Source organism: Nerophis lumbriciformis, linkage group LG36 (genome assembly GCF_033978685.3).
Source record: "Nerophis lumbriciformis linkage group LG36, RoL_Nlum_v2.1, whole genome shotgun sequence".
Classification (NCBI taxonomy): Eukaryota; Metazoa; Chordata; class Actinopteri; order Syngnathiformes; family Syngnathidae; genus Nerophis; species Nerophis lumbriciformis.
Genome location: NC_084583.2, coordinates 22,648,310 through 22,662,700, shown reverse-complemented (window position 1 = coordinate 22,662,700; position 14,391 = coordinate 22,648,310). Strand labels below are relative to the sequence as shown.

The window sequence follows — 14,391 nt, the reverse complement described above, 5'->3', positions numbered from 1 at the left end:
CTTAACCTAATGTAGCTGAATATTTGTGTTAATCTAAATACAATTTTGGAAGTTATTCGATTTTTACTTGAAGTAAATAATAAAGGTTAAAAAACCAATTACAAACCCCGATTCCATATGAGTTGGGAAATTGTGTCAGATGTAAATATAAATCCTTTTCAACCCATATTCAATTGAATGCACTACAAAGACAAGATATTTGATGTTCAAACTCATAAACGTTATTTTTTTTTGCAAATAATAATTAACTTAGAATTTCATGGCTGCAACACGTGCCAAAATAGTTGGGAAAGGGCATGTTCACCACTATGTTACATGGCCTTTCCTTTTAACAACACTCAGTAAACGTTTGGGAACTGAGGAGACACATTTTTGAAGCTTCTCAGGTGGAATTCTTTCCCATTCTTGCTTGATGTACAGCTTAAGTTGTTCAACAGTCCGGGGGTCTCCGTTGTGCTATTTTAGGCTTCATAATGCGCCACACATTTTCAATGGGAGACAGGTCTGGACTACAGGCAGGCCAGTCTAGTACCCGCACTCTTTTACTATGAAGCCACGTTGATGTAACGTGTGGCTTGGCATTGTCTTGCTGAAATAAGCAGGGGCGTCCATGGTAACGTTGCTTGGATGGCAGCATATGTTGCTCCAAAACCTGTATGTACCTTTCAGCATTAATGGCGCCTTCACAGATAAGTTACCCATGTCTTGGGCACTAATACACCCCCATACCATCACACATGCTGGCTTTTCAACTTTGCGCCTATAACAATCCGGATGGTTCTTTTCCTCTTAGGTCCTGGAGGACACGACATCCACAGTTTCCAAAATCAATTTGAAATGTGGACTCGTCAGACCACAGAACACTTTTCCACTTTGTATCAGTCCATTTTAGATGAGCTCAGGCCCAGTGAAGCCGACGGCGTTTCTGGGTGGTGTTGATAAACGGTTTTCGCCTTGCATAGGAGAGTTTTAACTTGCACTTACAGATGTAGCGACCAACTGTAGTTACTGACAGTGGGTTTCTGAAGTGTCCCATGTGGTGATATCCTTTACACACTGATGTCGCTTGTTGATGCAGTACAGCCTGAGGGATCGAAGGTCACGGGCTTTGCTGCTTACGTGCAGTGATTTCTCCAGATTCTCCGAACCCTTTGATGATATTACGGAGCGTAGATGGTGAAATCCCTAAATTCCTTGCAATAGCTGGTTGAGAAAGGTTTTTCTTAAACTGTTCAACAATTTGCTCACGCATTTTTTGACAAAGTGGTGACCCTCGCCCCATCCTTGTTTGTGAACGACTGAGCATTTCATGGAATCTACTTTTATACCCAATCATGGCACCCACCTGTTCCCAATTAGCCTGCACACCTGTGGGATGTTCCAAATAAGTGTTTGATGAGCATTCCTCAACTTTATCAGTATTTATTGCCACCTTTCCCAACTTCTTTGTCACGTGTTGCTGGCATCAAATTCTAAAGTTAATGATTATTTGCAAAAAAAAAAAAATGTTTATCGGTTTGAACATCAAATATGTTGTCTTTGTAGCATATTCAACTGAATATGGGTTGAAAATGATTTGCAAATCATTGTATTCCGTTTATATTTACATCTAACACAATTTCCCAACTCATATGGAAACGGGGTTTGTACAAAAAAATCAATAAAAAAGAACTAAAAGCTTAACTTTTTTATATTTGCATAGTATGTATATATTATCAGTGTTGTAAATACAAATCTTTATATATCTAGAAAGTGTGGTCGTAAAGAGGTAGGCATTTTTCGGAGGTCTCAAGAAGGTAACAAATACAATAATGCGTGTGTGTGTGTGTGTGTGTGTGTGTGTGTGTGTGTGTGTGTGTGTGTGTGTGTGTGTGTGTGTGTGTGTGTGTGTGTGTGTGTGTGTGTGTGTGTGTGGCTCACGTTCATGGAAGAGTTAATCTCAGCCACAGCCTCATCCTCCGTGGGGAACTGGTATATCTGCACCCCATTGCTGACCAGCTCGCTCATGATTTTGATCTTGAACTTGTCCAGCTCGCTCCTGGATACGGTGTCCGCCTTCGCAATGACGGGGATGACGTTCACCTGCGAACAAACTGCAATCAGTAATTGACAGAGGTGTGGACTCGAGTCACATGACTTGGACTCGAGTCATGAATTTGATGACTTTAGACTCGACTTGACAAAATGTAAAAAGACTTGCAACTCGACTTAGACTTTAACATCAATGACTTGTGACTTCACTTGGACTTGAGCCTTTTGAATTGACATGACTTGACATGACTTGCTACTTTCCCCAAAACCCAAAGATGAAAAAGTTATTCGGGAGCGCTCCGTATTTTTCATCGTGTACTTGTCTATCAGCGTTGCGTGTGTCAGCTGGTGTGGTCTCAGTACAACAGCCAATCAAATTAGATCTACTTTGTTTTCATCACACAGCATTCATCCAATCAAATTGCAGGACAACCAACGAAGAAGACATGTCCAAACCACACGCCAGTGAACAAAAAATGATACCTAAAATAATTTCGTTTGGGTATAAAAAATACGAGGTGGTCAACACAAAACGGTTTGCAGTATGCAACACATGCGGTTCGAAAATGACTGATGGAGAGGCAACAACTTCCAACTTCGTCCGGCATTTGAAGTTGCACAAAGAACGGTAAGTTTTGAATGTAAGCTAACGTTTATTGGCTAAGTAACGTGACTTTTATTTGCTGTGTAGTTAAATCAGTGAGGCTGTAAACTCACTGCTAACGTTATAACGTTATTGCAAACACGGGAATCTGTTGCAGTTCACTACCTTATTCATACTGTTTGTTCAGTGATTTTTTTTAAGCAGGGTTACGTTAGTCAATATATCACATGTAACGTTAGACGGCGGTCAGCAGCACCGCGTATTTTAGCCACCTAAAAAAAGACAAAAATAGTCAAATAAAGGTCAGTTAAAATGTATACTATATTATGAATATGTGTACCGTTTTAGCTAGCTTTCTGACATACTGTTGGTTGTTTACCTCAGTGGTCCCCAACCACCGGGCCGCGGCCCGGTACTGGTCCGTGGATCGATTGGTATCGGGCCGCACAAGAATTTTTTATTTTTTTTTATTTTTTTAATTAAATCAACATAAAAAACACAAGATACACTTACAAGTAGTGCACCAACCCAAAACGACTCTCTCCCCCCTTTTGTTCTGGGCATTGAACATGAAGACTCTTCCTTCACTGTTCCGAGTGGCCGTGAGAGTCTTGGCAGTGCCTGCCTCCAGTGCTCCAGTGGAGCGAGTTTTCAGCCATGGTGGCATCATACTACGCCCCCATCGTGCACAAATGACTGACAGACTCTTGGCTAATTTGGTCTTTTGCAAATGCAATGCAGCATAGGGCCCTGACATATAAAAAGTACAACTTTTTTGTTATGTTCACGTATATGTCATGTTTTTTTCAATGTTAACACTTTTGTACAAATAAGTACATTTGCACTTTATTTTTCAATGTGTTTGTTCTGTAAAGGAATGAGTTAATGTTTAAAATGACTGGTTAATAGTGCTATTATAAAGTGCAATGTCAGCACAATTTTCTTTCCTGCAATTTAAAATGCACTTGTTTTAATAAATAAATACAGCGTTTGAAAAGCATACACAATCTGTGTTAATATATTAGTCTGTGGTTAAAAGGACTTGAAAGGACTCGAAACTCAAAATGCAGGACTTGGGACTTGACTTGAGACTTTCCAGTCTTGACTTTGGACTTGACTCGGGGCTTGCCTGTCTTGACTCGGGACTTGACTCGGACTTGAGGGCAAAGACTTGAGACTTACTTGTGACTTGCAAAACAATGACTTGGTCCCACCTCTGGTAATTGAATGACTGCACTAACTTCAAGTGATCCCGTTCTGCGTTCACCTTGCTGTCCAGCTTCTTCATGGTGACCAGATCCAGGGACTTGAGGGAGTGGCCGTTGGGAGCGATGAAATATAGGCAGATGTGGATTCTCGTGTCATGGAAATTGCACAGGGAACGTTTGATTTTGAGCTCTTCTTCCAGGTATGTTGCAAACTGAGCATCAATGTAATCCAGTATGGGTTTATAGCTGCACGGGAAAGAAGGAAAAACACAAACCTTGGTGGTTTTTTTTGGTCTTACATTTGTTCTGGGAGTGTTTTTTCCAAGTGAACATAAACATCCCCTTCATTTGTTCAATACCCCTCACCTTTCTTCTTTGTTGATCTGGTCGCCGAAGCCGACTGTGTGCACGACGGTCAGCTTGAGGTTAACGTTGCTCTCCTGCAGATCATATGTCTGTGGTCGTAGAAGCACTTCTTCCTCATAATGGCTGGCTTCTTCGCTTTCAAACCTCGTGTTGAAAAGTGCGTTCATTAAGGTGGACTTGCCTATCCCCGTCTCCCCTAAGGACACAGAAATGACAAGTTGGAACGCAAAGGGGGATCTCAAATAGGGATGTCCCGATCAGAGGTGGGTAGAGTAGCCAGAAATTGTACTCAAGTAAGAGTACTGTTACTTTAGAGATTTATTACTCAAGTAAAAGTAACGAGTAGTCACCCAAATATTTACTTGAGTAAAAGTAAAAAGTATGTTGTGAAAAAACTACTCAAGTACTGAGTAACTGATGAGTAACATACACACTCATATCATATATATATATATATATATATATATATATATATATATATATATATATATATATATATATATATATATATACATATATATAACATATATATACATATATATAACATATATATATATACTGGTACAACCCCCATACAGCAAAAACGTCTCAATGAACATTGGACACAAATTCCTCAATCAGATTGACAAACACTTTCCCAAAGACAACATCCTAAGAAAAGTATTCAACAAGAACAACATTAAATTGAGCTACAGCTGCATGAACAATATACGACAAATCATCTCAAACCACAACAAAACAATTGCAAATGAGCCGTCGGCCCTCAGACAGAGCGACTCCAAAACCAACAAAGGATGTAATTGTCGAAAGAAACCTGATTGCCCCCTCAACGGGGGGTGCTTACAAACATCAGTTGTCTACCAATCTAAGGTAATACGCAAGGACATTAACACATCCGACACATATGTAGGATTAACCGAGGGAGAATTCAAAACCGGATGGAACAATCACAAGGCTTCTTTCAGGAACAAAAACCTGCGAAATACCACAGAACTCAGCAAACACATTTGGGACCTCAAAGACAATAATGTTGAATATTCAATAACATGGCAAATTCTTGCATCCAGAACACCTTACAATAGTGGTAATAAAAGATGCAACCTATGCTTGAAAGAGAAACTGTTTATTATTTACCGTCCAGACCTGTCATCCCTCAACAAGCGCAGTGAAATTGTAACAACATGCCGCCATAGACGGAAACACCTCCTAGGCAACACATGAGCCAATCACCACGCCCCTAGGCCAGCCTGTACCCACCCACTCTGTGCCCTATATAAACCATGGTATGCGAATGCTCCCATTAAAATCTCCTGACGATTGAGGGTACCCCCCCTCATGAAACAGGCCTGTAGAGATGAAATAGTCTTGTGATTTTTTTCCCCACACATACATATATATATATATATATATATATATATATATATATATATATATATATATATATATATATATATATATATATATATATATATATATATATATATATATATACTGTATATATATATATATATATATATATACATACATATACATTGATATATACAGTATATAATTTATATGTATTTATTTTGCTGTTTTTGTTTACATGTTAATAGTGTTTTAATGAATATACATGCATGTTTAACACATATAGATTCCTTTCTTTCATGAAGACAAGAATATAAGTTGGTGTATTACCTGATTCTGATGACTTGCGTTGATTATAATCAGACAGTAGTGATGATAACGTCCACGTTTTCAAATGGAGGAGAAGAAAAGTTCCTCCTTTCTGTCTAATACCACATGAAAGTTGTTGGTTTTTGGCATCTTATTTGTCCAGCTTCCATATTCGTTTTTATACACTTTACAAGAAATATATTGGCGTCAAACTCCGTAGCTTGCTAGCTTGTTTGCGCTGGCTTTCGGAGACTCTTGTTTTGAAAGCGCAGGCGCGATGGAGCGGCACTTTTATTGTGAAGACAGGAACGTCCTCATGTGCCGTCAGTCTTTAGGCTTTTGACGGGATGTACGGTTGGAATAAAAAAGCATCTTTTTTCCTTCACACTTTTGATTGATTGATTGGCACCTTTATTATTAGATTGCACAGAACAGTACACATTCCGTACAATTGACCACTAAATGGTAATACCCCCATAAGTTTTTCAACTTGTTTAAGTCAGGTCATGTGACCACCTGGCTCTGTTTGATTGGTCCAACGTCACCAGTGACTGCATCTGATTGGTGGAACGAAGTGAAACGTCACCAGTAAGGCAGGCACTTTGAAGGTCTGTCTGACAGACCAAAACAAACAAAGCGTGCATTAACAGATCGATAAAAATTAGTAGCGAGTAGCGAGCTGAATGTAGATAAAAGTAGCGGAGTAAAAGTAGCGGAGTAAAAGTAGCGGAGTAAAAGTAGCGTTCCTTCTCTATAAATATACTTAAGTAAAAGTATGTTGCCTTAAAACTACTCTTAGAAGTACAATTTATCCCAAAAGTTACTCAAGTAGATGTAACGGAGTAAATGTAGCGCGTTACTACCCACCTCTGGTCCCGATCCAGGTTTTTGCACTTCCGATCCGATACCGATATTGTTTTTGCACTTCCGATCCGATACCGATACTGACCGATACTGGCCTATCCGAGCATGTATTAAAGTTTAAAGTTATTTAGCCTACTTAGTTGTCAGAATCATGTTGAAAAGGGTTTTAGTACTCTTGATAACAACTAGCCAGCTGAATTAGGGGAGTTTGAATAATACACAATGGTTGGTAACAAGAAACTGACCTGTTTATTCAAGGATAAACACAAAATAGACAAAATTATACATGACAAACAGAAATGGCATCATTGAAACTAGGGCTGGGCGATATGGCCTTTTTGTAATATTGCGATATTTTAAGGCCATATTGCGATACACGATATATCCATCCATCCATCCATCTTCTTCCGCTTATCCGAGGTCGGGTCGCGGGGGCAGCAGCTTAAGCAGGGAAGCCCAGACTTCCCTCTCCCCAGCCACTTCGTCCAGCTCCTCCCGGGGGATCCCGAGGCGTTCCCAGGCCAGCCGGGAGAGATAGTCTTCCCAGCGTGTCCTGGGTCTTCCCCGTGGCCTCCTACCGGTCGGACGTGCCCGAAACACCTTCCTAGGGAGGCGTTCGGGTGGCATCCTGACCAGATGCCCGAACCACCTCATCTGGCTCCTCTCGATGTGGAGGAGCAGCGGCTTTACTTTGAGCTCCCCCCCGAATGACAGAGCTTCTCACCCTATCTCTAAGGGAGAGCCCCGCCACTCGGCGGAGGAAACTCATTTCGGCCGCTTGTACCCGTGATCTTGTCCTTTCGGTCATGACCCAAAGCTCATGACCATAGGTGAGGATGGGAACGTAGATCGACCGGTAAATCGAGAGCTTTGCCTTCCGGCTCAGCTCCTTCTTCACTACAACGGATCGATACAGCGTCCGCATTACTGAAGACGCCGCACCGATCCGCCTGTCGATCTCACGATCCACTCTTCCCCCACTCGTGAACAAGACTCCGAGGTACTTGAACTCCTCCACTTGGGGCAAGATCTCCTCCCCAACCCGGAGATGGCACTCCACCCTTTTCCGGGCGAGAACCATGGACTCGGACTTGGAGGTGCTGATTCCCATCCCAGTCGCTTCACACTCGGCTGCGAACCGATCCAGTGAGAGCTGAAGATCTTGGCCGGAGGAAGCCATCAGGACCACATCATCTGCAAATAGCAGAGACCCAATCCTGCAGCCACCAAACCAGATACCCTCAACGACCTGACTGCGCCTAGAAATTCTGTCCATAAAGGTTATGAACAGAATCGGTGACAAAGGGCAGCCTTGGCGGAGTCCAACCCTCACTGGAAACGTGTCCGACTTACTGCCGGCAATGCGGACCAAGCTCTGACACTGATCATACAGGGAGCGGACTGCCACAATAAGACAGTCCGTTACCCCATACTCTCTGAGCACTCCCCACAGGACTTTGAATGCCTTCTCCAAGCACATGTAGACTGGTTGGGCAAACTCCCATGCACCCTCAAGGATCCTGCCGAGAGTATAGAGCTGGTCCACAGTTCCACGACCAGGACGAAAACCACACTGTTCCTCCTGAATCCGAGGTTCGACTATCCGGCGTAGCCTCCTCTCCAGTACACCTGAATAGACTTTACCGGGAAGGCTGAGGAGTGTGATCCCACGATAGTTAGAACACACCCTCCGGTTCCCCTTCTTAAAGAGAGGAACCACCACCCCGGTCTGCCAATCCAGATGTACCGCCCCCGATGTCGATATATATCTCGATATTTTGCCTTAGCCTTGAATGAACACTTGATGCATATAATCACAGCAGTATGATGATTCTATGTGTTTTGATTGATTGATTGAGACTTTTATTAGTAGGTTGCACAGTGAAGTACATATTCCGTACAATTGACCACTAAATGGTAACACCCCAATACGTTTTTCAACTTGTTTAAGTCGGGGTCCACTTAAATTGATTCATGATACAGATATATACTATCAGATATATACTATCATCATAATACAGTCATCACACAAGATAATCACATTGAATTATTTACATTATTTATAATCCAGGGTGTGGAGGGGGGCGCCGGATGTAAGTGTCAAAAAGACAGCCAAAAGAGTTTGATATGAGAATAAATCTAAAGTTAAAATATAGGGTAGAAATGCACCCATTTGCAGGAAATGTAGTCTTGATTTTCAAAATTTTCTTTCAAGGCTTGCATGTCTACATTAAAACATTCTTCTTCATTCTGCATTAATATATGCTACTTTTAAACTTTCATGCAGAGAAGGAAATCACAACTAAAAAAATCACTAATTTTTTCATATGTTGTTGATGTGGAAATTTTTGCCTCGGCATTTTGATGGTGTGGACGTGTGGCACCGAATGGAGATAAGCGTCTCGACAGACGTCACAATATTTGAACAATGATGACGAAAACTGTTTTCTCTGTCGTGTCGGTGTGTCGGAAAATTGTTATGCGTTTATTTTTTTATTAGATTTTGTGCGTGGCATAGATTTGCTATGCGCAGAGGACGCTTAAACAGTGCGCAATTGCACAGGCGAGCACCTTAGAGGGAGCGTTGCTCGCACGGCTGCGCTAGCATCACAGCTAACGTTAGCCATGCTGCTACCTCTCTGCTCGGGGAGGACGTATACGTGTGTGACGTATGACGTGACAGTATGTGACGTGTGTAAGAAGGTGCACTTGCTGTCTGTGAGAGGGAGACACAGGAAAGAGTGAGAAGAGCCTGTCGTGTAATGCCAGCAGCTAAAAGCAACTGCGTGAGAATTGTGGATGTGTTGAAGGTGTGCTGGAAAATGCGGAACGGAAATTAGGGAGCAGCAGAAAAGTGGAATGTATTATTTAAATAGGTGCGTTGGAAAACACGGACCGGAGTTTTTTTTTAAACTGGATCTGGATCGGCATTTTCCCATGCCTTGCCGATACGCAATTTTTGGCAAATATCGGCAGCCGATCCGATCCAAATATCGGATCGGGACATCCCTAATCTCAAATTCATAGTTCAAAAATGTGCGTGCGATATTTTTGACTTACCTACGCAGAGGATGTTGAAACTGAAGCCCTGTGCAACGTATTTGCTGACCAACTGATCTGGGAAACTATCAAAGCCCACATGGCCCCCGAGCTCCAGGGTTCGTTTTTCTTCATTCTGTAGGCAAGGAAAACAGACGAGACACAGTTTAGTCTAAGTCAGGGGTCGGCAACCCAAAATGTTGAAAGAGCCATATTGGACCAAAAATACAAAAAAAAATACTGCTAGATTCGTTTTCAAGTTTCATTTATATCACTGAACTACAAACCCCGTTTCCATATGAGTTGGGAAATTGTGTTAGATGTAAATATAAACGGAATACAATGATTTGCAAATCCTTTTCAACCCATATTCAGTTGAATGCACTACAAAGACAAAATATTTGATGTTCAAACTCATAAACTTTGTTTTTTTTTGCAAATAATAATTAACTTAGAATTTCATGGCTGCAACACGTGCAAAAGTAGTTGGGAAAGGGCATGTTCACCACTGTGTTACATGGCCTTTCCTTTTAACAACACTCAGTAAACGTTTGGGAACTGAGGAGACACATTTTTGAAGCTTCTCAGGTGGAATTCTTTCCCATTCTTGCTTGATGTACAGCTTAAGTTGTTCAACAGTCCGGGGGTCTCCGTTGTGCTATTTTAGGCTTCATAATGCGCCACACATTTTCAATGGGAGACAGGTCTGGACTACAGGCAGGCCAGTCTAGTACCCGCACTCTTTTACTATGAAGCCACGTTGATGTAACACGTGGCTTGGCATTGTCTTGCTGAAATAAGCAGGGGCGTCCATGGTAACGTTGCTTGGATGGCAGCATATGTTGCTCCAAAACCTGTATGTACCTTTCAGCATTCACAGATGTGTAAGTTACCCATGTCTTGGGCACTAATACACCCCCATACCATCACACATGCTGGCTTTTCAACTTTGCGCCTATAACAATCCGGATGGTTCTTTTCCTCTTTGGTCCGGAGGACACGACGTCCACAGTTTCCAAAAACAATTTGAAATGTGGACTCGTCAGACCACAGAACACTTTTCCACTTTGTATCAGTCCATCTTAGATGAGCTCAGGCCCAGCGAAGCCGACGGCGTTTCTGGGTGCTGTTGATAAACTGTTTTCGCTTTGCATAGGAGAGTTTTAACTTGCACTTACAGATGTAGCGACCAACTGTAGTTACTGACAGTGGGTTTCTGAAGTGTTCCTGAACCCATGTGGTGATATCCTTTACAGACTGATGTCGCTTGTTGATGCAGTACAACCTGAGGGATCGAAGGTCACGGGCTTAGCTGCTTACGTGCAGTGATTTCTCCAGATTCTCCGAACCCTTTGATGATATAACGGACCGTAGATGGTGAAATCCCTAAATTCCTTGCAACAGCTGGTTGAGAACGTTTTTTCTTAAACTGTTCAACAATTTGCTCACGCATTTGTTGACAAAGTGGTGACCCTCGCCCCATCCTTGTTTGTGAATGACTGAGCATTTCATGGAATCTACTTTTATACCCAATCATGGCACCCACCTGTTCCCAATGTGCCTGTTCACCTGTGGGATGTTCCAAATAAGTGTTTGATGAGCATTCCTCAACTTTATCAGTATTTATTGCCACCTTTCCCAACTTCTTTGTCACGTGTTGCTGGCATCAAATTCTAAAGTTAATGATTATTTGCAACAAAAAAAAATGTTTATGAGTTTGAACATCAAATATGTTGTCTTTGTAGCATATTCAACTGAATATGGGTTGAAAAGGATTTGCAAATCATTGTATTCCGTTTATATTTACATGTAACACAATTTCCCAACTCATATGGAAACGGGGTTTGTATATATATATATATACAGGTAAAAGCCAGTAAATTAGAATATTTTGAAAAAGTTGATTTATTTCAATAATTGCATTCAAAAGGTGTAACTTGTACATTATATTTATTCATTGCACACAGACTGATGCATTCAAATGTTTATTTCATTTAATTTTGATGATTTGAAGTGGCAACAAATGAAAATCCAAAATTCCGTGTGTCACAAAATTAGAATATTACTTAAGGCTAATACAAAAAATGGATTTTTAGAAATGTTGGCCAACTGAAAAGTATGAAAATGAAAAATATGAGCATGTACAATACTCAATACTTGGTTGGAGCTCCTTTTGCCTCAATTACTGCGTTAATGCGGCGTGGCATGGAGTCGATGAGTTTCTGGCACTGCTCAGGTGTTATGAGAGCCCAGGTTGCTCTGATAGTGGCCTTCAACTCTTCTGCGTTTTTGGGTCTGGCATTCTGCATCTTCCTTTTCACAATACCCCACAGATTTTCTATGGGGCTAAGGTCAGGGGAGTTGGCGGGCCAATTTAGAACAGAAATACCATGGTCTGTAAACCAGGCACGGGTAGATTTTGCGCTGTGTGCAGGCGCCAAGTCCTGTTGGAACTTGAAATCTCCATCTCCATAGAGCAGGTCAGCAGCAGGAAGCATGAAGTGCTCTAAAACTTGCTGGTAGACGGCTGCGTTGACCCTGGATCTCAGGAAACAGAGTGGACCGACACCAGCAGATGACATGGCACCCCAAACCATCACTGATGGTGGAAACTTTACACTAGACTTCAGGCAACGTGGATCCTGTGCCTCTCCTGTCTTCCTCCAGACTCTGGGACCTCGATTTCCAAAGGAAATGCAAAATGTGCATGGTTGGGTGATGGTTTGGGGTGCCATGTCATTTGCTGGTGTCGGTCCACTCTGTTTCCTGAGATCCAGGGTCAACGCAGCAGTCTACCAGCAAGTTTTAGAGCACTTCATGCTTCCTGCTGCTGACCTGCTCTATGGAGATGGAGATTTCAAGTTCCAACAGGACTTGGCGCCTGCACACAGCGCAAAATCTACCCGTGCCTGGTTTACGGACCATGGTATTTCTCTTCTAAATTGGCCCGCCAACTCCCCTGACCTTAGCCCCATAGAAAATCTGTGGGGTATTGTGAAAAGGAAGATGCAGAATGCCAGACCCAAAAACGCAGAAGAGTTGAAGGCCACTATCAGAGCAACCTGGGCTCTCATAACACCTGAGCAGTGCCAGAAACTCATCGACTCCATGCCACGCCGCATTAATGCAGTAATTGAGGCAAAAGGAGCTCCAACCAAGTATTGAGTATTGTACATGCTCATATTTTTCATTTTCATACTTTTCAGTTGGCCAACATTTCTAAAAATCCCTTTTTTGTATTAGCCTTAAGTAATATTCTAATTTTGTGACACACGGAAGTTTGGATTTTCATTTGTTGCCACTTCAAATCATCAAAATTAAATGAAATAAACATTTGAATGCATCAGTCTGTGTGCAATGAATAAATATAATGTACAAGTTACACCTTTTGAATGCAATTACTGAAATAAATCAAGTTTTTCAAAATATTCTAATTTACTGGCTTTTACCTGTACATATAGCGGCCCCGGACAGATTTCTTTCTCTAAATTTGAGCCCTGCGAGTCAAAATAAATGCCCAGGCTTGGTATACAGACTTGTATGACTGTTACCATTGTAAAGGCTAAAGTTATCTTGCAGCTTGTGCAAGTAGACATGCAGTATAATGGTGAGGCCATGTTGCGTTGCATAATAGTGTAATTGACTTGCAGCATTCGCATGCAAAGCAGCACACAAGCGTGATGGTGCTGGTATGGCACACTGGGCTCAACATGATGGGGTCAATGCAACATTCATCTTGTCTCGGCCTCTTTAACACACAAATACAAAGAGCTCTTTATCCGGACGTTATTTCACAGGGTGGGAGGCTATCCAAGCTGCTGCCCTGCTGGTACCCAAAAGGCCCTCCTCAGTCCTCACAGTGCAACATTCAGCACACTCTGCTACAAAAAAGATGTTAAAGCTGAGCTGCCACTTTATCCTCTTAGCTGCGTGGCTTCATTCACATGTTTGCTTTCCAAACGCACACACACACATGTTCATGACAGGCCTGCGTGCGCAACAACCCCCCCCCCCCCCAAAAAAAAGGTGTCTCCCTTTCTGCACGGCGCATCTTTTCTCTGTGTGCAGCCTCCGCAGAAAATCCGCATTTATCTCGAGTCATTGCGCACATTCTCAAAACACCGCAGCCCTCCTTGTTGCATGCACGCACTTCTACACCAAACTCGAGTGGGGAAAGAAGCAATGCACGCAAAAAGACGCGCATATACTCACCGCAAAAACGTCCACCTCGCCGGCGGCCATCGTCACAAGTGTGCCAGCGTCCCTCCTCATCACAAGGTTGAAATGTGGCCACTTGGAGGCGAAAGCCCGTCTGCGCAGGAGGACATGACAGCCCTCCTTCTATGTGCGAGTCCACAGTCCAATGGAGGTTGTTGTACTTAATCCTATAAAATAAACTGTATTTCCAGACAAGTCCCACTGGATGTCGCTGTTGCCATGGGAAACAAGCTGACACCCAGTGGTCCATTGTTGCCCCCTAAGGATGGAATGAAGCACACCAGTGACGTGCGGTGAGGTTGATGGCTGGTGAGCAGGCCCGGCCCTAACCAATCTGGCGCCCTAGGCAAGATTTTAGGTGGCGCCCCCCCACATCGGCAGTGAAGTGTATATACTCACAAGAAA

General features: G+C 42.5%; 1 protein-coding gene across 5 annotated transcripts in view; it reads right to left on the bottom strand.

Annotated features, from left to right (window-relative positions):
* Positions 1-14,146, bottom strand: part of LOC133576914 (septin-8-A-like) — a 46,644-nt gene extending 32,498 nt beyond the window's left edge. For 3 of the 5 annotated variants that reach the window (XR_012049350.1, XR_009811683.2, XM_061930325.2), the window contains exons 1-5: positions 13,981-14,145; positions 9,790-9,904; positions 4,210-4,405; positions 3,903-4,089; positions 1,921-2,082 (exon numbers count right to left, since the gene is read on the bottom strand). Coding sequence is in view for 3 of the 5 variants with exons in the window: in XM_061930325.2 (XP_061786309.2) it covers positions 1,921-2,082; positions 3,903-4,089; positions 4,210-4,405; positions 9,790-9,904; positions 13,981-14,040 (720 nt within the window). In the remaining 2 variants the exon portion in view is untranslated. Of the gene's footprint in view, positions 1-1,920; positions 2,083-3,902; positions 4,090-4,209; positions 4,406-9,789; positions 9,905-13,980 lie in introns of all 5 variants that reach the window. The other 2 variants (XM_072912421.1, XM_061930324.2) reach the window with 1 other exon arrangement.
* Between the last annotated feature and the right edge of the window lie 245 nt (positions 14,147-14,391).